At 37.0% G+C, this 24,487-nt stretch overlaps 1 protein-coding gene across 4 annotated transcripts in view; it reads right to left on the bottom strand.

Annotated features, from left to right (window-relative positions):
• Positions 1-3,230: 3,230 nt before the first annotated feature.
• LOC141726841 (zinc finger RNA-binding protein-like) overlaps positions 3,231-24,487 on the bottom strand; it is an 82,784-nt gene continuing 61,527 nt past the window's right edge. For all 4 annotated transcript variants that reach the window (XM_074531946.1, XM_074531948.1, XM_074531947.1 and 1 more), the window contains 8 exons: positions 23,529-23,734; positions 23,134-23,284; positions 21,542-21,683; positions 15,309-15,406; positions 14,398-14,493; positions 8,740-8,851; positions 8,532-8,629; positions 3,231-6,924 (listed from right to left, as the gene is read on the bottom strand). In XM_074531946.1, coding sequence (XP_074388047.1) covers positions 6,745-6,924; positions 8,532-8,629; positions 8,740-8,851; positions 14,398-14,493; positions 15,309-15,406; positions 21,542-21,683; positions 23,134-23,284; positions 23,529-23,734 — 1,083 coding nt within the window. In that variant the 3' untranslated portion in view covers positions 3,231-6,744. The remainder of the gene's footprint in view (positions 6,925-8,531; positions 8,630-8,739; positions 8,852-14,397; positions 14,494-15,308; positions 15,407-21,541; positions 21,684-23,133; positions 23,285-23,528; positions 23,735-24,487) is intronic.

Raw genomic sequence — 24,487 nt, 5'->3', positions numbered from 1 at the left:
TTGTCATCCAGTATTGTTCATTTTGTGTGCTGAGGAGTGCTTGGCCTGTTAAATAAACAGGTTTTTTTTCACTTCTCTGAGGAAATTTTTTCCCAAACCAGATGGGGGGAGGGGACGTGTGGGTTGGCTTTCTGGAGGGACTCCTTTTGGAGTTTTTCTCCCAAATGTGGCCTGAACCAGGACAAATGATTGGTGGCCAACGTGTGGCTCGAGAGAGTGGAAAAAACTCTGTTCTCATTGCATTTTGGTTGCAATTACTCTGTGTTGGTATAAAGCAGTTAATAGCCATGTTGTTTGAATTAATAATGTCTCCTGGGGTGGAGGCTTGCATGTGTTTCTGGTCCCTAGTTTTTTTTGAGGTCTTAATACCACTATGGTCCCTAGGTTTATTTTCTTATCCAGAAATAGCTCTAGTATTGTCCTTAATACGTAGTTTTTGCAGTAGAGGGGCAGTGACTAGAATAGCTATCATGCTGGGCTTGGTGGTAATGACTTGTAGGAAGTTTATAAAGGTGCTGGGGTCTGTTCCAGGTATGAATGGTTCATGGCTATGGTTATGCACCCAGTTTGTTAGAGGAGGAGCAGGGGATGAGGCTTTTCAGCCTTTGCTTTCCATCTTCTCTGAATCTGTTACATCCCCATTGGAGAATGTTCAGTTTCCCCTGAATGTTAGAGACCATCTTTCTGGTATTTAATCTGGTAAGCTTCCTCTATACAGTCTGCAGCTTCTCTAGAACGAGGGCTGGGATTTCTAGAACTTGTTCCTAAGGGGGCGCAGCATGACAACACCTGGCCCTCCAATCAAGTTACAATAAAGCAGTCTCCACCAATAAACAGCAAAGAAGAGTTGACTGACAGACTTTGGGAGGAGCCAGGGTTGGCTGATGCAACCCCCAGGGGTATAAAAGACTGAGCATCCATCTTGAAGATGAACTGGCCATGTGGTAGGCAGCTATGAAGGCAGTTCCCAGTGCTGCAATTTTTCCTTATTTAGTCCTTTTGTTGTATTTTTGTTAAGGTTTAATAAACCTTTTAAAATTTTTAAAGTGAGCAGTTGTCTCTTACACTGGGTAGCAACAAGTTACTAACCAACTAGAATTAAACACAATGCTTTTAGACAACGATATAAATATGAGCCATGAACAATAAATTGGCTATTACTCCATGAAGAAAAGGTGCCTTGTCCATCTTTACTGCAACATATAACCAGCAAATTAATGACAAACCTAAATGCATGCTAGAAGTTGTCTGTAATTAAGGGTGTCTTACATATTCTGAACAGAATTCTTCCTAATCATATACATACAATTAAGACAAACACAATGCTGCGTGCAGAAAAGAAAAATAAAATCACACAGGGAGCAAGGTTTGCAATTCTCACGTAGAAACAAAGGGCTTTGTGTCTCCCTTTTAATGATAAAGTAACTTTTTACTGTAGAAAGTTTTTTATTTACTCTTGGTCAGCTATTCAAGTCTGAAATCTTGGATTTTTAAATATAGAAAACTTCAAAAATTGATAGAGGTTTCTTGATGCCATTCTATGGGGTTTTTTGAATTTAGGATATTAACCTCAAATAGAATTAATGTAGAATATATGCATAAATATTTAAGCTAGGCTAAGCCTCTAAAAGCTTATAGGACTTAAACTATCCTGCAATAAATGAACCACTGGCTTCAGAATAAATATTAGTTGCCCTGGCTTTTGTCCTGGTTTAGGGCAAAGCATTCATCAGCACAAAAAATGAATAATATTAAATAATAAAACCTTTCGCTGCTTCGAAGAGATGACAAACTCAGAAAGTCCCCTTCATGGGCTGTAGCTTGGCTCACTCAGTCTCTTATCAGTCCCTCTGGTGCTAGAAAAATGCTGTGGCCCAGGCCAGGCCCCAGCGGGCCACATATGTGAGCTGCCAGTGCGCTTCTGGGTTTTCAGTCCAGAGCAGGTTCAAACAGTTCCAAGAAAAAAAAAAAAACAACCCACAGTCCAGGAAACTTCTCTGCCTCAGGTAGCTAAAAACTAACTAAAAAGCAAAGGAGAGCTCTGTCCTCCTGTCTGTCCATGCTGCAGACAACACAGTCCAGAAGGAATATGGAGGAGTGAGTGCAGTTTCTGATAACAAACTCTTCGATTCTTCTCTCCCCTCTTCGCTCTCGGAACCAGTCTTAAAGGTGCAAAACTTATTTCTGGACTAAAGAGATGAATGGGGATACAAGCATCATAAAGTCACCCCAGGGCAAAATAGTTTAGGAAAACATACCTATTAAGGACTACAACCCTTAATGAGGAACTTTGCTAATGCAGACATGCTAAGGCTAGATTAAGTGGGAAAGAGTGCACCGTACAGGTTAAAAATCCTCATCAATAGCTGCCAAACAGGTATCCATGAAAACCAGTGAACTTTACCCTGTTAGGAACTTTACACATGCCACATATTTTTAGGGCAGCAGTTCTTAAAATGTAAACTCTAACCTAACAGAACACAGTTCAATAACTTCAAATTTTCTCAGTACTAGAAATATATGGAATATATATACATGTGGACTTGATGATCTAATAGGCCTTTTTCAACCTTAATGATTGTCGTGGGGTGACAGCCTTTATCCCAATATCGTGTGTTATGTCTGGCAGCTGTGCCTTTCCCCCCCCCCCCCCCCCCCCCCCCGGCAGTCTGGCTGTGGCGGGATGGGGAAGAGAGGAGGGGGGGGGGGGGGTGTGACCAGGCACTTTTGGCTTTTTGCTTTTGCTTTTGCTGTTTGGCTTTGCTAGCTGCTTGCTTGCTTGCTTGCTTGCTTTTTGCTTTTGCGCTGTTTTTTTTTTTTTTTTTTCCTTTTTCTTTTGTTCTCTCTCTCTCTTTCTTACCCTCCCCTGAAGATACTGGACCGGCTCCGGATTCTGACCTGCGAGCTCCAGGACACCCGAAGCCTGCTAGAGAAGATTCGGCGCCCTCCACAACACAGTCTGGTCCCTTTTCTTTTCTTGTGTTGGGGAGTGTTCTTTTGTTACTTGTAAATAAATAGGTTTTGTTTTCCACTTTGCTCCTCCGAGAAATTCCTTCCCGAACCCGGTGTTGGGGGAGGGGTGGTTGGAGGTTTGTTTTTTTCTGGGGGGCTCCCTCTTGGAGATTTCCCCTAATTTGTCCTAAACCAGGACAATGATTATATGATTTGCACGTTTTCATAAATTGAAATGAGAAAATGGAACAAAATTGGAGAACACAAATCAACAGATATTAACAAAATTAAGCCTGATTTTTATTTGGATGTAAATCAAAACCACTGTGATAACACTGTTGATGACACTCCTTAATTTTTTTCCTCCTCAAAAGACTAGGTGTCTGTTTCATTTTAAAAAGGCTGAGAAATATCACAGTACAGGAAAAGAGAACTCTTGAGAAGATTTATAAAAGTATCTCTCAGAAGAAATCTAATTTGCTAGCCTGTTTTGCCTGGGAAAGCTCTTTGGCTTACAGCTTTCAGAGGAAAAAAATACCACCCAGAAGGAAAACATGTTCTGGCTGAATCTATCACTGTACTTTGCAAACCTATGATGTAAGTAGGAAAAAACAGCAGAATGCAAATTATGCCTCCCAATTTCTTTTTTCCCCTTCTCTATTACTAGTGGTATGCTGATAAAATCTGTTTGGGTAGTGCAAATGGGTCTTGTTTAATAAAGAAATGAATTTGGCATTGAGTAAATTCTTCACAGACCCATCATCACCAGATATTCATCAAACAACAAGAATGTTAAATATACATGAAAATTGCTGTAGGAATATTTAAAGTTGATTTCAACTCTCAGAAAGTTTCTAGGTACAATTTTAAGTAAATTTTAAATCACTTCTGAGTAGTGAAATAGGTCTAAAAATATAAGCAGCAAATGAATCCATCGCATTCAATAGCTCCATAAGGTTAACAATTCATATAGAATTCTATAATAGGGTAAGATGTTAATGGAATGTATCCAACAGACTTGCATTTCTACCAATGCCTCTACAGAAACCCATGTGAAACCATAATACTCACAGACAGCACATACTTAAAAACTAGGCAGACAAAGCTTGAAAATACTTCAAAACAGAACAGCTCTCATTTTACTAAATTGTTCCTCTAAAGTGAACACTGAGGGGAAAATTCTTGCTGTGTACATTTCTTTTTTGTATATTATGACTATAGTGTCTGGCACTTTGAGATTTAACACACAGCATTGCTCAATAAGAAAGGCAAACACTGTTTATTAGTGAACCAATAACATTATCAAAACATAGGGTATTAAAATGGCTATTTGCTTGTAAATTGATTACTTGGTCTTAACTTTATCTTCCTAAGCACACAATGTAATATTTAAAAACAAAGTTCATGCTGTACTTTTTAAAACCTTGTTTTTCCATTATTCTTAGCTTAACAGGAGTCAGAAGTTACATCGTTAAAATAGCCCATTAAAATGGGCAAGTAAAACAGAAATAAACTGCAAATTCCCTCTTTACCACACAGTGCAAAAATCATAGTCACAGCTTCATATTTAATGTGGAATCATTTTAAGTATACAACAGTTCAAAAGACCCAAAAACTGCTTAAGAGTTTAAAGCCAGTAGAACAAAAACACAGGAAATCCAAAATACATCTTTGACCTTTTTAATCCTAAATTTTAGGGTTAATCACATGCCCAAATAAATGTTTGTTTTATGGAGAAAGAAACTTTGGTATGGAGTTGAACTAGCCACATGAATAGCACCTGTAACTTTCAAAATAAACAGTAATTGCTTATTAGACACCATGGCAGCAAGATAGCCCTTGTAAAAAAAACAATCAACCAACCAACCAACCAACCAAAAAACCCAAACAACCAATACCCACCAACTAAAACCAAGCACATGCTTGGAGGCACACATCAAGGCTAGACAAAAGAAACTAGCATAATCCTTTTTTAAAGTAATTTTAAAGCATGCATTAATTATTGTATTTCTGATGCTGAAATTGGTAAGAAATCTTTCCTACAATGAGAAAGCCTTCCTTTTATTTGATAACCACTAATAACCACTCATTTTAAAACTGCACTCTAATGCTTGAAGAATGTTATTAATACATTTCCTTAAGATTCTCTCAATTTTTCTAAAATACTGTATATTTCTGTTTTACAGGCCCATGCTGTTAGCAGTAAGCATTGCAAACCAAAACATCCCCCCATCCTACCCCAAGAGGCATTTATTAAAAAGGTCAAAGATAAATTCAACCTCAAAATGGAACAAAAAGATTTTTTAAATTGTACCAGAAATAACAAATTATCTTTGTAATGTGTGATACACTCCTACAGCCATCAGTAGTTACCAGAATGTTAGTCTATGTTTATCTGTGAGTTTTATGGGTTTGCAAAAAGTATAATACACACTGAACAGAATGAGGGAAACTTCAGTTTCAAGTGTATAATGAATTTTAGTAATTTAATAAATTTTAGCTTTTAGTTGTATATTCCACAGTAGTGCTGTGACAACAAATCACACCTGTGTACCAGAGCATACATCAACAGTATAGTGTAACATTACTATACCACTGCTATACTTAGCTTTTTGAAAGAGACATAAGCGTACATCAAACAATTTTCAGGGTTACTTTTTTCCTTTAATAATGTTCACTTTTTCAATTATGGTTCACTTTTTAAAATTTGAATTATTGAAAAAAAAATCACTGAGAGTTTATACAGAAATAGCTATAAGGAATACCCTTACAGGCACTGATATGACAAATGTTTATTTTAAGGGCTGAGAGGCATTAATATCAACCAAGTGGACTGAAAAGAATTACTAACTTTGTCTAAATGGGAAATGCCTGCTTCTGTTTGTATGATGAAAAAGGAAATTCAGAAAGTTATATTTTGACCTTGCTATGTCACAAAGTCAGTCATAGAAAGACCTACACATTTAATCTAAAATGATAGTTTTAAAAGCCCTTATATTAAAAAAAACCCAAAACATCATGCAAAACTTGGATCAGTTGTGCAGCTGCTTTAAAACTGTTGTAAGACCATACTCTATATATTAGCTTTTATACTGCTAATACACAACTAACAGCAAAGTTGATTAGATTAACAAATATTTATATTGATATCACACTATATCACACTTTATATCACACTAAAGAGACAAATGCCAAAAGATTGGCAAAAACATTTAATTTTGAGCACTCAAATGGCAGGATAATTATGTGTTGCAACCCCTTCACATTTAGGAAAACAAAAGCAAAAACATAATCCTGCGGTCTGACTTTACAAAATGAACTTCTGTAAAATATTAACTGGGAGGGCAACAGTTTATGCTAACACAATGTAACATATACAACTAGTGTGAAAGGCAAAGAAAAAACCTTCCAAATAAAAAAAATAATCAAAATACACACAGGAACAGAAGCGCAAACACTGAATTAAATACAGTTAAGATAAAACAATGCACATGAGAGAGAAACGGAGACTAAAGGTAGCAACACATTTAAAGAAAATGTAATGAGGAAAAAACTTAACACTATTTTTTCCAGTGACAGTTTCCATTTGCAGTCTTTCCATTAATAATCTGTCTGATACAGTACATCATTAAAATATTCACAATCTCACAGAAGAGCTATATTTTTCTCTTCAAAATATAATTATTAAGTTGTTTTTGGATATTTTAAACATACATTATTATGTCCATTTAAAAGCAAGGCAACAAATGGACTTTTTATCACCTTCAATCTTAGCACTAGTGACAAATGTTTTTAAAAGTTATCATAATCTTTTTTGTCTTTTTTTCCCTCTGCTTCAAATCCATCAACCCCATCACTGTCCCTTCTTCTTTTACGATTATTATGAATGCTGAAGCGTTGATTCATCTGTGGTAATGGATCCATTCCTAAAACTTTGTGTATTTGACGGAATGCAAGGAGTCTCAGCGCAAACTAGAAAAAGGATAGAAAAAAGATATTTCTGTTAGAAACAAATGTCAATTTAAAATACTTTATCAAACAATTAATGAAGAATATTAGTGGTATATGATATTATCCTTAGCTCTTATTATCCTCTCTTCCTTCCCCCAACAAAGTCAACACAACAAAATGTGTATGTCCCATTTGCTGCTTTGACACAAAATACAACATATTAACTTAAAAATAATATACATGTGTTTTAGCTGCTGGACTTGCATTGAAGCAGCCAAGGCTTGTCATGTGCCCCAATATGCATTAGCGATCTTCAGCAAAAGGATTGAATTAAGAGGTAGGGGCAGTAAACTCTTAAGCTGCAAGCATGAATAGCCAATACTGTAAGTAGATACAATAAATATTAAAATTTAAGCTTTCACAGATTTCTTGGAGTGACTTTATGATTCTGCACGCAGTTTATCAGCAGAAGCTTCACTTTACTCCCCCAGAATTCCCCTCTCTCACAAACTGTGCTGCCTAGCTCAGACAGCAGGAGACAGATAAGAGCTCAGTGCTCTCAGAGTTCTCAGCTTTTGCAGAGAGAGAGAGAATGAGTTTCTCTTTGCTTTTTTTTCACTGGTTTTCCTTGTTAGCTAAGGCAAGAAAGGTTTTCCCTGAACTGTGTCTTCTTCTAGGACTGTTCAGCTTCTCTCCGATCCAGGACATCAGGAGAATCACTCAGGGGCCCCCCAAGCTAAATGCCAGGCCTGGCATGCTGGGCCCAAGCCCCAGAGAGACTGAGCCACATCCACAGAAGGACTCTGAATTTGCCATCTCTTCAGAACAGCAAGAGGTTCCATTGTTTATATTACTTTTTTTTTTCATGCTTGTATTTTCTTGTTAAATAAACAGTTTTTTCCACTTCTCTCCAAGGAGATTTTTTTCTCCCGAACTGGTTAGGGGAGGGGCTGCTGAAATTTGCTTTCTAGAGGAGACCCCTTTGGAGGTTTCCTCCAAAAATTTGACCTAAACCAGGACAATTTATAATATATTAAATGCCAGTCCAATTTTAAATCTAATAATATACTACTGTAGAGTAAGCATCTTTACAGAGATTATATATATGTAGATGGGAGTGCTTCAAACTTTTCAGGAAAATTTGCTAATTTTAGTACAAAAATGAACACTATAATACATTCTCTGTTGTGACATTTTTATTGCCTAGTTTAAGACTGATCATTTGAAAGACTAGACTACATTCTAAGAAAAGAAAATTCATGTCCATCATATAGTTTCATTAATAAAAACACCAAAAAAACCCCAAATCAACCAACCATCCCCACAAAAAAACTATCCATCAAATTTAGTTACTTAAAACACTTCTCTGTTATGTGGGGTCATGGGTTAAAGAGAGACACACGACACAACACACCAATCATCATCAGCAAACAGCCCTGAGTTTAATATGGCTGCCCTTTTTATAGGGGCTTTGAATCTCCAAGGCCCAGATAGCTGCTTGGATGGGACTGCTCTCTGCCCAGCTCTCTGGCCAGTGGTTTGCTTGCAGTTAAGGTTGAACAGGGTTGGCTGAAGGTCCCCTGTATAGGTTTGAATCCAATTTATCGTACCGTGACACTTTTGCTTACCTGTGCACTTGAAGTAATATCCTCTCGTTGCTGATCTGTCATTACTGCAAGTGTATCAAAAGGATCTTTCTCACAAGGGTCCAGAAGGCCAGGACCACCTAAAACAGTTAGGCTAATTAGTAGCACATCTCCATCTTATTTCAATCAAGATTACAGATTTTACATTACTTAAACATAAGTATACAAACACTAATCAACTGCAACTTGCCTTTAAGGATGATTCCTGAAGATATACACTCAAAAACTCTTCTTAGTGCATCCCCAGGACTCTGTGGTCCAGTAGCACTGCTAATTGCTTTTTCCACAAGCAACTCCATAGCCTAGAAGAACAATAAGAAAATCCAGACAATTTAGAAGACTGATATAAAAAAAAATCTACTACTGTTGTTCAGTATAGAACTTTTAAAACTGAAATTTTGAACGATATTACACATCACACAACACTTTCAGTTAAAATTTTAAAAATCAGATGTTTGTTAACAATTAATAAAAAGAAAGCTACTGTAAGATTAACATTGAGTGTTGAGTACCAATATGCTGCTTCTCATGACAAATTGTCGAAAGATTTTCTTAAAAATTTATACAGTACTAGCCTCCTTGGAGAACTTGTCCAGTCATTTTTTGAGAGCATGAAATGTAGTAGGTCACTGGAATCTGTTAGCCATGTGAGTAAACAGCACACAATATTGAAACAGACTGGAAATTTACCAGGGTGGAAATCCATTTTGGATTTGGATGAAATGTGCTGTTTAAAAAAAAAACTGCCTCAGCTGAAGGAAAAATGTGAGAGAGATAAGAGAGACCCCTTGAACTTTGAAACAGACGAAAACCAAAGCTGAGGCTGCAGGAGACAGGGCAAGGTGACTGAGACAGAGTAAAAATCCATTTTGAATTAGGTAAAATGTCTAGGAGAGGTGAAAAGTCTGTGAGGCCAAAGCTGAAGGGAAAAACTGCAGGACAGAGATAGTGAGGAGACAGAGAGAAAAAACAGAAACGACCACAAGGTCGATCTGCCCTGACCTACAAATTCTTTTGATAAAGAGGAACTGGCGATAAATGTCACGCGGAATGAATATGTGTGAACCTATTGTGAAACTGTATGCATATGCATTTGGAAGGGGAGATAAAAGGAGACCTGAAATCCTCAGAGGTACGCATGCCTTTTAAGGAGAGAATTCTCCGCATGCGTCCGGTGCCGTAATAAACATACCAAGCTTTACAACTTTTATAAAGTTGTGAGATTTCTTCTTTTCTCCACAAAACAGTGACCCAGGAGTTCTTTCTGTATTTTCTGATAAAAAAACTAGCTGCAAGTGTAACGGGAAACCAGTAAAATGAATATGTATGAAACTATTGTGAAATTCTATGCATATGTACCAGTAAGGGGGATAAAAAAGGATCGGGAGTTCTCAGGGGTGCACATGTCCTTTATGGGGAACGATCCCCACATGCATCCAGCACTGTAATAAACATACCGGCTTTACAACTTTTACAAGTTGTGGAGTATTTTTCCTTCCACAAATCAGTATGAAATGATGAATTTGATTCATCTAATGAAATTAACAGGATGCTACAGAGAAATTATCTTTTTCTCTACAAGAATACAGAAACTTAAAGTATCCAACATTTAATGACCTTTTAACATTTAAGTGGTTACTAATTCTTCAGTTTTGCAAAACTGAAGTCCACTTCAATTTTTGTTTTTTGGGTATACCCTAACACTAACTTAGATGTTAAACAAGTGTAAAAAAACCCTTGATGATAAACAGGTTTTCTAAAATTTACACCTTTTTTTTCTGTGAATGTTTCCATTGTTTGCCTTTATTAGACACCATTAAAAAGAAAAAAACCTATAAAAGTTTATGCTTATTTTTGCGAAGTAAGCATTAAATGGATGTTTCAATACCACCTCCTTGGCAAGTTTTATTTTCAAACAATATGTCTCTCTTGGTTTTTGGTGGGATTTCTGGTAGTTTGGTTTTTTTTGGTTCCTCTCCCAAGTTACAGTTGCTCTAATGTTGCCTTCTATTTCTATTTTCCAAGAATAAATGTCCATTCTAATGCATGCAAGTAACTACAGGCAGTGCTGATTACAATTACTCCCTAAGGGTGCCTATTCCTTTCTATTTTAGCTCAATTTAACTGACAAATTTCAATTCTTGATCATGGTATTTTAGGACTTAGACTGTATTACTCAGGGTCAAGCTTTTGAGTTTTAGCAACAATTTAGTTGTTTTCAAGTATGAAGCAAAATACAGCAGGAAAGAAAAAAAAGCAGATCGCATTATTTATTCAAGTCTAACTCTTTTGGATTCTCATAAAAAACACTAAAGTATACACTAAAATACACTAAAGTATACACTAAAATACACTAAATACACTAAAGTCTTCAATTTCATCATAGAAAAATGTGAATTATGATGCCCCAGTGTTTATGTGCACAAACGGCTAGATTTCAAGTTTGGAAAATAAAAATAAATTTTGAATATTGGTTCCTTCTAACTTGTAGGAACTTGACACAATTCTTCTAATTTAGTTTTTATTTCTAGCTATATAAAGAGACTGATACTAATTTGTGTTTAGATTTCCTAATGTTTTCTATTATTAAAACTACTTAGGCTCTTTCTGAAATGCTCTGGCATCTCTGGCTTGTAACAGACTTCTAGCATAAAGGTCAGGAGAAGTTCTGCATCTAGGAAAATATATTTCTTCAATCTACAAAATTTTATCTGTAACTGTCAGAAATAATATATATTTTAAATGTCTTTTTTTTCAGTAGGACTTTGCTAACAAGCCAAAAGAACAACTGAATGCACAAATTTCAATGGTGATTCGCGGCACTGGCAATGCATCGGGTACCAAGAGTGTTACTGAACAAGTTAAATTTCTTTAATAAGAAGTCTATGCAGCACTGGGGGTAGATGTTGGAACATTCTTTTAACTTCAGCACAATAGTGTATGATCCCTGTATTTGTGGTTAATGTTTACTTTTGTACCATACACTGCTTATGCAAATACCAGAGATGATTGTGACCTTGTGTTAACTCCCTATATCTGTGACTAAGAAGTCTTCTGCCAGCTAATGTATCCTTGTTTACTTCTATCAGTGATTAATATGTATTAGCTTATATCTTAGTTTTGAGAACAAGGATTGTGTGTCAGAGCAAAGAATGATAAGTGAAGTACATTATGACCTGATGACATACTTGAGATACTCTGAAAGAGAAAAGATTAATCAGAAGATCTAGAACCATATCCAAACAAGTCCATGGAAATAATTAGCATATATGCATGCATTCAGGAAATGTGATGAATATGCATTAGTTTCAGGAATATAACCTGGTCTGTTAGGTTGCTGCTCATGCATGCTTTGAGAAGAATCCCCCATGTATCCAGCACTGCTAATAAAGTAATGTTGGCTTTCTAACCTAGCAAATTGGTTGGAGAGTTTATTTCCCATTTTTCGGAGACAAGAGCAAGACAGGAAGCACTTTTAGAGAGAACTGAGACACCTAGGCCTGAAATCTCTCATGAAATCCTCATAGGCAAACTCAGGAAGTATGGACTGAATAAGTGGACAGTGAGGTGTATTGAGAACTGGCTGAAGGGCAGATCCCAGAGGGTTGTGATCAGTGGCACTCTAGTTGGAGGAATGTCACTAGTGGTGCTTTCCAAGGTTCTATACTGTCCAGTATTGTTTAATGTTTTCATCAATGACTTGGACAAAGGGGCAGATGCCTCCTCAGCAAGTTTGCTGATGGCACAAAGCTGGGAGGAGCGGCCAATACTCCAGGGTGCTGTGCTGCTCTTTAGAAGGACCTCGACAGGTTGGAGAGATGAACAGAGAGGAACCATGTGAAATTCAACAAAGGCAAGTGCAGAGTCCTGCATCTGTGGAGGAATAACCCCCAGGCACCAGTACAGGCTGGGGGTGACCTGCTGGAAAGCAGCTCTACAGAGAAGAACTTGAGGGTCCTGGTGGACAAGATGCCCATGAGCCAGCAGTGCCCTTGTGGCCAAGAAGGCCAATGGCATCCTGGGGTGCATTGGGAAGAGTGTTGCCAGAAGGTCGAGGAAGGTGATCCTGCCCTTCTGCTCAGCCCTGGTGTGATGGAGTGCTGTGTCCAGTTCTGGGCTCCTCAGTACAAGAGAGACATAGAGCTCCTGGAGCAGGTCCAGCAGAGGGCTATGAAGTTGATCAAGGGTCTAGAGTATCTCTCTTAAGAGGAAAAGCTGAGGGAATTGGGCCTGTTCAGCCTTGAGAAGAGGCAACTGAGAGGGGACCTCATCAATGTCTGCAAGTACCTAAAGGGTGAGTGTCAGAGGATAGAGACAGGCTCTTCTTGGTGATGCCAACCAATAGAACAAGAAGCAATGTGCAGAAACTGATGCACAGGAAGTTCCACCTGAATATAAGGAAGAACTTCTTTATTCTGTGAGTGACCATGCACTGGAACAGGTTACCCAGAGAGATTGTGTAGTCTCCCTCACTGGAGATAGTCCAGATCCATCTGGATGCAGTCCTGTGCCATGTGCTCTGAGATGACCCTGCTGAAGCAGGGAGGCTGAACCAGATGACCCACTGTGGTCCCTTCCAACTTTACCCATTCTGTGATTCTGTGACACATCGCTTCATTTCTGGCTGTGCCTTAGAACAGATATTATGAGAAATAAGAAACAACATTCCTTGTTCTTCATCTATGTGCCTGCTGTGTGTTGCAATATTTTAAAGGATGCTTTTCTAAAAGTATGTCTGGGTTTATTCTTTGGCTACTTAGTAAGCAATATTGAGGGTACTTACATACTTCCGAGCTTCTGTAAAACTATATTTGTACAGTATATCTTTCATGAAGTATAGCAGAGAAAGTGGATTTTTTTTTAACTTTAAATATTTTAAGAAGCAGAAATAATTGCTCCACATTTTTTCTGGTCAGCAAGCTTATTACAATTGTAAAACATTTCTCATTGAAATAATGCCAACTATTATAACTGTCTTGACAATGTTAGCACTCTTCCTGCCAAAACTGAAAAGTCTACATTAGGAAGCAGCACAGTGCAACAGGATTTGGTCTATGAAACAAAAAAGTCAAAGTTGAATTTACCTCCACATATATATGCTTTGGAGATTTTGGTTCAGACTAACTTTGTGCAGTCCACAGATTGAACATTTATTAATATTTGGAACACAAGTTGCACTCCTGGAGAGCATAACTTAAGATAGTCAATGTAAAAGAATGCTCCAAAACCACTCAGCTGCAAGAATTGAGATAGGTAACCAGTTACAACCTAGAGAGCTGTGTCTAAGTGACACTGATTAAAATGCCAATGGTTACACATCCACAGACTAGTACTGTGGTATTTCATCTTGCAGAAACAACATATTAATGATTGCAGGAATTGCTGTGAATTATTTTTTCAAGCAGCTTTTCTGTTATCACAGAGCTATCTGGGTACAGCTGACATTATTTTCTACCAGTTTCAGCAAAGTCCAAGCAATTCAGAGCAGGTTGTAAGTAAAAAAATAGGTTCTTTGATACAGAGTAAAGGAAAAAAATGCTAAAATATTGAATAAGAATGCTACTCTCAAAGAATTCCAAAAACAACAAGAAATTTCATTTTGAAAAAAACATTTTCAGCTCCACATGGCAAAATCACAGAAAATTAAAATTTTAGAGGTAATCTGGATCGTTTGTTGGGGAAAACCAAAAAATCAACCAACCAACCAACTGCCCAAGCAAAACCCTACATTACTCCTTTTAAAAATCTAAATTTTAAATCTGTAGTAACACATTTCCATGCTTTATTTGCAGTGGATTAAAAAAACCCCAATGTGCATTAAAAACTCATTCAAAAGAACATTACTCACCCAGCTTGGAAAATCAGACCAAGTTGGAACTCGCTGACAGAGGTCGCGAAGAATACGTATGATAACCACACAGGACTGCAGACCATTAGCTCTAGCCTTAAGAACAATACAAAATCAAATTAATCCCAGCAGATACAGCAAATAGGACTTGTTGAAAGACTAAAACACTGCTGTTCAATGGAAGCTCAGATACAAGACCAAAACAAATCATTCTACAACTTTATTCTAAGAGCTGCCATTTACAGCAGTATTTTATACAGGGTTAGTAATTTAAGGTGATAGAAGTCAAAGTGCACAGGTTATACAAGAATAACATTTCTTGATCCCCTATACACTTTGACCTATGTTCACCTGCAACAATAAATACAGTATTTTTCTATATTAGAAATAAAGGTCTAAGAAATAGGTATAGAGATGGAAAGGTGAAGGGAATCTGTTTCGTTTCTTTATTGTGCCTTTGCCAGAATGCAAAGTCACTAAACCAAACAGTTGCTTCTTGCCTTTCATTCCCTACACTTAAAGAACTAGGAAAAAAGTCTTAAATCTAAACACAAAGCTTTAAACAAATATTTCATCATTTAAAGCAAAGTTACTCTGCAGCCTTATGGAACATATAACAAATATACAACATATGATCACCCCAAGTGAATCAAGCTTTCCACATGTGAATCAAGCTTTCCACATTGCTTTCTTGATGACCAGAAAAAGAAAAAAATAGGTCAAATGAACAATAACTGCATACAGCAGTTCCTCTCTACTCAACCTTCTACACCTAAATTCAGGGACCAGAAAAATATTAAGTATTATTAGCATGAACAACACTGAGTGTTTTCACCCAGTTAGACATTTATATTGCAACTGAACTAATCTCTCATAAGGCTACAAGAAGAAAATAAAATTATGTTCCGAACCTGGAACCACTTAGCATGGCGTAGAGCAGCCAGAGCGTCAAGGCATTTTTGCCTGTCCAACATGTCCGGTGGGTCTTTCACCATACCCGAGGTTACATCTAAAATGGATTGAATTGGCAAAATGCAGTGAGGAATGGGTGTTGGAACATTTAAAGTAGCTTCGGTGCCACACATGCCATTTAAAGCTTGAACCCATGAACAACAAATGCAATTGTTCAATAAAAGTCATTCAATTAGTATTAGGGCATTAACCCAGTATGAAGATTGTAGAATCATATTAAACTTTAGCTGTCATGTTATTTTCAAATGCATTGCAGATTATGCAAAACATAGTACTTCTTTCTTTAAGCTAACACTGGAAAAACATATATCCCCTAAAACTGAATAGAAAAGGAAAAATGAATGGACACAGTGCACCAGCACAGAGACCACAAGACAGAAGGAACACTAAAAATCCACTTTAACAAAGTAGAAATATTCACACTTAGTTTCATGAAAATTTTAATGGTCACATGCTATTTGGGACCTACTCTTTTTAAGAAAAGCTAAGTATATTAAAAAACACTTAAAAGCACTAGATATTTTGCAATGTTATTTTTATCATACTTTAAACTTGAAATAGAAATTATTATGCATTTTAAAAAACTGACTAAAGGAATGTGAAATCTCTTCAGTTTTAAGAGTTCCATTACTTTTTAATATCCTCTCTTACTCATATAAATTCCTCATCCATGATATATGCATTCCAATATCATTCAGGATGCAAGGAAGGATCTGAATAGGGACTGCTTTACTTATGATTCATCAAGAAAAAGAAAAGCCAAGAAAGATAAAAACTAAGCAGACTATCTGAAAGAAGGGCCAGAAGGAAAATCTGGGGAACTACAGGCCTGTCAGCCTGACCTTGGTACCACAGAATGTCATGGAGCAGATCATCTTGAGTGTCATCATGTGGCACATACAGGACAACCAGGGGATCAGGCCAAGCCAGCATGGGTTTAGGAAAGGCAGGTCCTGCTTAAATGACCTTATCTCCCTCTATGACAGGGTGATCCACTTAGTGAATGAGAGAAAGGCTGGGGATCTAGCCTACCTAGACCTAGTAAAGCCTTTGACACCATTTCCCAGAGCATTCTCCTGGAGAAACTGGCTGCTCATGGCTCAGACAAGTGCACGTATTTGTGAGTAAAAACCTGTCTGGACAACCAGCCTCAGAGTGGCGGGGAATGGAGTTACATCCAGCTGGCAGTCAGTCACTAGTGGGGTTCCCCAAGGCTCAGTACTGGGGCCAGTCCTGTTTTATATCTTTATCAGTTATGTGGATGAGGGGATTGAGTGCACCCTCAGTAAGTTTGTAGGTGACACCAAGTTGGGTAGGAGTGTTGATCTGCTCAAGGGTAGGAAGGCTCTGCAGAGGAATCTGGACAGGCTGGATTGATGGGCTGAGGCCAATGGTATGAGGTTCAACAAGGCCAAGTGCCAGGTCCTGCACTTGGGTCACAACAACCCCACACAGCACTACAGGCTGGGGGGAGAATTGACTGGAAAGTTGCTTGGCAGAAAAGGACCTGGGGCCATGGTTGACAGCGGCTGAACATGAGCCAGCGTGTGCCCAGGTGGCCGAGAAGGCCAATGACATCCTGGATTGCATTAGCAATAGTGTGGCCAGCAGGACTAGGGAAGTGACTGTACCTTTGTACTTGGCACTGGTGAGGCCACACCTTGAATCCTGTGTTCAGTTTTGGGCCCCTCAAAACAAGACAGATACTGAGGTGCTGGAGCGTGTCCAGAGAAGGACAACGGATATAGTGAAAGGTCTAGAGCACAAGTCTTATGAGGAGTGGTTGAGGGAGCTGGAGGTGTTTATCCTAGAGAAAAGGAGGCTCAAGAGGGACCTTAGCACTCTCTATAACTACCTGAAAGGAGGTTGTTACAAGGTGGTTGTTGGTTTCTTTTCCCAAGTAACAAACAATGGGACAGGAGGAAATGGCCTCAAGTTGTGCCAGGGGAGGTTTAGATTGGATATTAGGAAAAATTTCTTCAAGGAAAGGGTTGCCAAGCATTGGAAGAGGCTACCCAGGGAAGTGGCTGAGTCACCATCCCTGAAGGGATTTAAAAGAAGTATAGATGTGGCACTAGATGCAGTGGACTTGGCAGCGTTAGTTTAACAGTTGGAGTTGATGATCTTGAAGGGCTTTTCCAACCTAAATGATTCTATGATTTTATTATTCTAAAATATGGTAGATCTTTTATGTTTAAATGTTCAGAAAATGATTAATTACAAAGCAGATTGCTTTGTTACTAAAATAGAAAAGACCACAAGACCATTTTGGAAATGGTTCAAATCAGTGAAACTGGAACCACTGAACAATATGAAACGGTATCTTCAAGTTACTTTAAAAATTCTAGGGATATAATGTAATGATCACTTTTAAAAGTATTTTGCTTTACTAATTATGAAAATGGCTACTGTGACTAGTGCCAAAGTATACTGGTAGCATAACTGGTGATACACTAGACAAGATGAAAAAAAAAGCCTTCACTCAATGGCACTCATTTCACAGGATTTACTCCAGCAAGATTTAAAGTTAGGTAACACAGAGAATAGAAGTTATATATATAGTTGCATGAAACATGCCAGCAAGTAGGGATGATGCAGAGAGCTCAGAAACCACCTATTTATACACAAATGCAAAATAAATAGTAGGATACTTTAAATAGTAGGATACTTTGGAGACAACTAAAAAGCTATGAATGAACATGGTTCTATAACTTTGCAAAACGTAAATCTGAAGTACTCCATTCAGATTTGGGCATTTTTTTAATAGGATAGTCCCATTGCTCTACATGGGGCTAAAAGGGGGAAGATTTCAAAATAAGAACAAAGTTAAGAACATAGGTATCTTCTCAAACAGATGTTTAAAATTATGTACTGTATATTAAAGTGGAAAGAAGAATAACTGGACCAACAAGGTATTTACACAGCAAATGAAGACATTTAAAGGGGCATTTCATTTAAAACAAAACAAAAATCAAACCAAAACCTATACAAGAGAGGTGCCAGGTAAGATAACTGATGAAACAAGTAAAACTTGGATATAAAAAGACAAGGAGTATATTTAGAGGGAATGCACAGCAAGAAAATAAGAGGCAAAATAAGACTGAGAAATTAAAAATGTGTCTCTTCTGTCCATTAGCCTAATCAGTCTGTTTTTACAGTCTTTTTTTAAAGCTACTATGCAAACAGATTATACTGTGCAAACTTTAATCACAATAACTCACTACATAATTTGAAATTCCAATTACTTCTAGCTCCAAAAAATTCAATTTGGAAAACAATTTTACTAAAAAGAATTACAGTTTAAGTGCACAGAAAATAATCTTACACAGTGCTGGAAATGTCAGTCTAAAATGTGCTACTACTAGGTATCATATGAATATCCTTGAAACTTAAAAAGATTAAGAAGTTGTAAGACACCTAATTGCGCTGAGAATATATTGACTGGAAAAATGTATCAAGGAAACTTGTAATTCTTAATTTGTGAATTTTTGCATCTGTTTTACATTTTAGGATTAACCCCTTAAATAGTCTTTAAATAAATTCAGATGCCTAACCTACCACCCTGTTGAGCTAAAACAAAACCAGTTAAAATTATTTACAAAATACAAGCACAAATTCTTACCCTATATAACTTAATTTACTACTACCCTAAATATAAGGGGTTAATCTTCAGTTAGACATTCTGTGTCCACACTACTTCGTCATTAAAAGTTAACAGGCGTATCAATTTTACTAAGTTTTATTACACAGAATGCAATTTGCCCAGTCAACTATTTGAAAACTAGTGTGAACACTGCTTAATTCTAGGATAAAGACAAAAAGAAAAAAACCCAAAGTAACAGTAGGTCCTAGGACTGTGCGTCCAAACACCTCCTTTGTAAAGTATGGCAGGTGTGACACTGAGCTTTAGAAAACCTTGGTCAAAAATCCTTCTGATGTCTTGGTAGCAACCCCTGACAGGAATCAAGACCCTTTGCTAGAAAGCTTAGGACTGGGGCTGTTAGCTAAGGATAAAAAAATAAAGACATGTGCACATATATATATGCTTTTATAAATATGTACACTTTGTCTGCTGAAGGAAAGAATCCACAACTGGGTTAGAGCCCTTTGAATCTATCTGATTTGGTAAACTGTCAAATGCACAATACTGTAAGGAACAGTAGCTATGTGGTTAACAGTTTTATTTCACACTAGTTTTGGTTTGGTTTTTTTTAGCTTTTTATAATGTAATGGGATTATTACACATCAAAAATGTTTATATTTCTCATGCAAGTCTCAGTCTCATCTTTACTTAAACTGCAGGCTAAAAATTAAAAAAAGAGAAAACTTTAAACCATTCTAAGACACAGAGCATGAGGAGCTGCAGTAAGAAAAAAACCAAACACATACTATTACTCTGCAACAAAAAAGCAGAAGTCTTCATAATAAGGCCTCCTTTGCTGCAATAATTTGCAATTCAGTCTTTTATTTGCTCTAGCTTCAAAAGTGAACTTTTTATACTGCTCAGTGTCTTGAAAAGAAATCTAACTTGATTTTGCTTGCCTAGAGAAAGCACTCCAGCAGTGAATAAACTCATTTTAACTCAAGTGTGGGTCAGACAAAAGTACAGATATGTTTCCTTTAGGTGGCATAAATTAAGGGTTTGATCATAATAATTTGAAATTTGTTTTCTTTTTAGTCTACATCATAGAATTTTAGGCCAGAAAATGGAAATTTAGTATTGTGGCGGGATCAGTATTGCACCTTTTCACAGTATGTTAATAAGCAAACATGGTGTTTAAGGTTAATTTAATTTAATGCTTAATGTACTTTAATAATCAAATATTTTAAAGCATTCTTTATGAGCTTAAATAATACATGAAGCCTGATTCAGCACAGAAAATTAAAAGTCATGTTACACTCAAGATTTTCAAAAAACGACTAAACTGATTGGGTGTGATAGTATATGTACAAAGACTTTATAACTAGGAATAATATGTAAAGCTCAAAAATCATGTACAAAGCACTCTTTAAGACTCCAGAAGTCATCCAAACTAGAGAATGCATCTTGACATTTTTCTTTCTGATTTTGTAGGATGACTTTGTTAACACAGCTTGCTTACAATGCATTAGTCATAGCTACAGAACATTTACTAATGCAATATAAAAATCTGAAGTAATGTAGAGAGCATGTAATGATTAGATGAAATTTAAAAAGTCTCTGAGGCTTATATAAATACATATATACATGAGCACAAGTATACATACATACAATTTTTTTCAACCTGCATAGGAGAAGTGTTAAGACAGCCTCAGATTTGCTATATGTAGGTTCACTGTCAAACACCAGAACCCTATTTGCCATGATCTCTTCAACTATGAAAATACAGGATTAAAAGGAAACAAAAGTTAGTTTTATCTGACCCAAAAACAAAAGGAACCAATGTACTGTAAACATTATTCATGCTTGTTGGCTTAAAAGCTTTTAAAGCTTGGAAAACATTACAAAACAGACCGTAAAGCAACATTGCTGGCACCAGAGAAACTGTGAACTTCAGAAGTGTAATTTTATTTACAAATTTCACTTTCTGCTGCAGCTGAAATGACAAAGCCATTTCTTATTTTCCTAGTCTGAGTTTGCCAGTTGGATAGAAGACTGGTTGCAATATCAGGAGCCTAAATATATTCAAAAATAACTCATGGCCAAAAAGCAACCTCAGAGTGCTGGAAAAAAAATACATCTTCTTTTAAAATTATAAGCACTGTTACCATCAAAAATACAAAAGTGCATTTTAGGTGGTGCTGCTATTTGGAATATGTCAATGATGGCAATACTGATCTAGCTAAAACTTGAAAATGTGATCTTTCTTTTAGGGCAGGACTGCATTTTAAAGCCAGTTTATAGCCACTTGTTATAAAATAATTAGTTTTACCTATAATTTTATAAGAGGGGTGAAAAAGAATCAAGTTTGTACCTTTTCCAGAAAGCTGAAGTTGGACTTCAAATTAGAATTTTAAAAAATTAAATGCATCGTATAAGCATTTTTATAGGAAATTGTTCTCTACCGAGACTGCTTGTTGAAAAACAAGGTTTTGATCAAGTACTTTAGTTATGCCAGCATGTTGCCTTCTAGGGCCTCAATGCTATCTTAAGCAGAATAGATAGAAGTAACATCTTTAACAACTTCCCAACCTCTATCCCTCATGTTCTCCTCCCGAATGACTGGAGATGTCAGTGTGATAGTAACTTGCATTTTGGGTTCCACACATGAATTTAAAATTATTGCTGCTTCTGGGACTGCACACTTGATATCATATTTCTCGGGACTTATTACCTAAATATCAAGAAAGAGAAACTTCTATTAGCATGTGGCCAAGAAAAGTAAAGGGAAGAAAATGGATTTCAACATAGCCTTTTTTAACAGAAAGGCAGAAACGCAATATAATTATATTAAGCAAATACCTGTGTATTCAAAGAAACAACAGTATACACAATAATACATATAAATATATATATGGACTTGCATGCTGTTTCCAAATCATTAATGAAAACACACAGCAGTTGCCAAGTGTGCAAATGAGAAAAAAACAACCAGGTGAAATTCATATAAATAAGTAAATTACATAACAAGAACCTTGACAGCATTTGAGATAAATAAAAGCCTCAGTGGCACTTCAAATGCCAGTTGAATGTTTTTCTTATTGGAACACAGGAGCCCTTAAAAAGCACCAAGATGCAGAGGTGGTTCTTCAAGCTTGCAGTTACAAATTGAGTACTGAGAGTCACATTCTATACTTGGCTAACACAACATCCTCTGATGAGAGCAAAGGACAAGATTAACACCGGGGGAAAAAATAGTAAGAGTAACAAGGTGGTCACTCAGAATTTCTTCTTGGGACTACATTTAATAACTCTAAATACCCCCAAAATAAAGCTGTAGGCACCTTTATCGCCTTCTTCCACAAACTAGAGGAACAAGTGAATTCTCCACAAAGCCAGACCAAGATGTGCAGGTTTAAAGTTTTCTTCTGTTGTTTCAAACAAGAGCAAACCCAAGATTATTTTCTAATTATTCTGATCCTGCTAATGCTTCTACCATGCCATGGATTCTGTTGAGCATTTTACCAGACTGCACTGAAGTACTAATGCTGTGAAAAGCATCCTATAGCAATACTAGACAGGCTTTGTTCAGTAGAGAGTACTCAAGCTAAAAACTTTATTATGTACTTTCATTTATTGTAGAAATGCAGCAAATGGTTTATATGAATTTTGCTGAATGGTTTAAGACTACATGTACTTTTTTTTGAAGTGTCAAATTAAAAAAACCACATACAAGACTTAGTTAACTACTTCTGGGACTACAAAGCGCTGACACATACAAACTGGAAACAAGACGAGTACAAAGAGACTGGCATTAATGGAGAACTTTGACCTTCAGGCAGTGCAAGCTTCCTGTAACACCGCACAAATTACGTCTATCGCTGCTGGTAACTGGATAATAGTCTTTCTTCCGCTCATTTCTATTTCCCAGTTGAAGGAAATCTATTAAATTGTGATTGAAACTACACTGCTAGCATAAGCACCTAGACACTTGTATGGATGTAATATACAGAAAGCAAAACACACAGCATAGTCCCTGAATTCAGACACAGTCAGAAAATGAAAAGAAACTGTACCTGACCTATGAAATGCAGCACAGTCAGCCCGACAGACATTTGACTTGAGGACAGACTTTTATAGTATTTTTACCAAAATTCAGATCCAAAATTCTAAATATTACTTACTGCAAGTTGTTTGGGAAGACTTTCAGCAATAAAACCAAGTAACATCTTTGAAGGCTTCTCAGCACATAACAAAACAAGATTGACATTTCGGTCTCCACGGAGTAACAAACCTTTAGCCAAAACGCCCACCCGTAAAACTCCTTTCAAAGCTCTGTGAATTATAGTTAAAAGCTGCATTTAAAATACTATAAAAATCATAAAACTAAACATGAAGATAGAAAAATTAAATAAAATAGCAGTATTCCATATACTCTTGAAGCCACAGTGACACGTCATATTAAAATCCGAAGGGAACAGACTTCCTAAAAGCACTGATAACAGTACAAGGAAAAACATAAAATGGCTTCAGAAAGAAGTCGTAAAATTCTTTAAAAATAAGAAGGAAAAAAAAATACCTGTCTTTACTGCTGTCTTTTTTGTCATCTCCCTCTTTGCTCTTGCTTTTTTCATGGTCAGTCATATTGTCAGAAACAAGTTTCAAAGCACGCTCAGTAATAGAGACAATTTTTTGGACTGCTTGAAGTTCCTCCTCTGTTGGATATATAGCTGCATGTTTGGTCATCACATAGCGGTCATCAGAGGAGTCAGGGCGGCGTAGAGGCTAAACAGATGAAAAAGCACATTTCTGAAATTTGGGTACACAACAGGTAAAGGCAGGTGACTGTTCTGTTCTCATGAGGCCCCACCTGGAGTACTGAATCCAGCTCTGGCAATCTTAACATAAGAAGGATGTGGACCTACTGGAGCAAGTCCAGAGGAGGCCACCAAGATGATCACAGGGCTGGAGCATCTCTCCTAGGAAGACAGGCTAAGAAAACTGGGGCTGTTCAGCCTGGAGAAGAGAAGGCTCTAGGGAGATCTTAGAGCACCTTCCAGTACCTAAAGGGGGCCCACAAGAGAGCTGGAGAGGAACTTTTTACAAGGGCATGTAATGAAAGGACAAGGGCTTTAAACTGAAAGAGAATAGGTTTACATCAGATATTAGGAATAGATTCTTTACTGTGAGGGTGGTGAGGCCCTGGAACAGGCTGTCCAGAGAAGTTGTGAATGTGCCATCCCTGGAAGTGTTCAAGCCCAGGTTGGATGTGGCTCTGAGCAACCTGGTCTAGTGGAACGTGTCCCTGCCCATGGTAGGGGGTTGGAACTAGATGACCTTTAAGGTCCATTCCAAACCAAATTATTCTATAATTCTATTATATACTTTCAAGTTCACAGGTGATGTGTGACCAAAAACCAAACATGGCTAAACAACAGAATATTCAAACCTCAAATTATTGAGATGTAAGGAAACATAAAGTATCCTTAATAACTTACACTGATCACAATCAATCATATCTGTAAAAAACATGAGATG

The sequence above is a fragment of the Zonotrichia albicollis genome, chromosome W (genome assembly GCF_047830755.1).
Source record: "Zonotrichia albicollis isolate bZonAlb1 chromosome W, bZonAlb1.hap1, whole genome shotgun sequence".
Classification (NCBI taxonomy): Eukaryota; Metazoa; Chordata; class Aves; order Passeriformes; family Passerellidae; genus Zonotrichia; species Zonotrichia albicollis.
The sequence above is the reverse complement of the archived record's forward strand: the minus strand, read 5'-3'. Positions and strand labels throughout refer to the sequence as shown.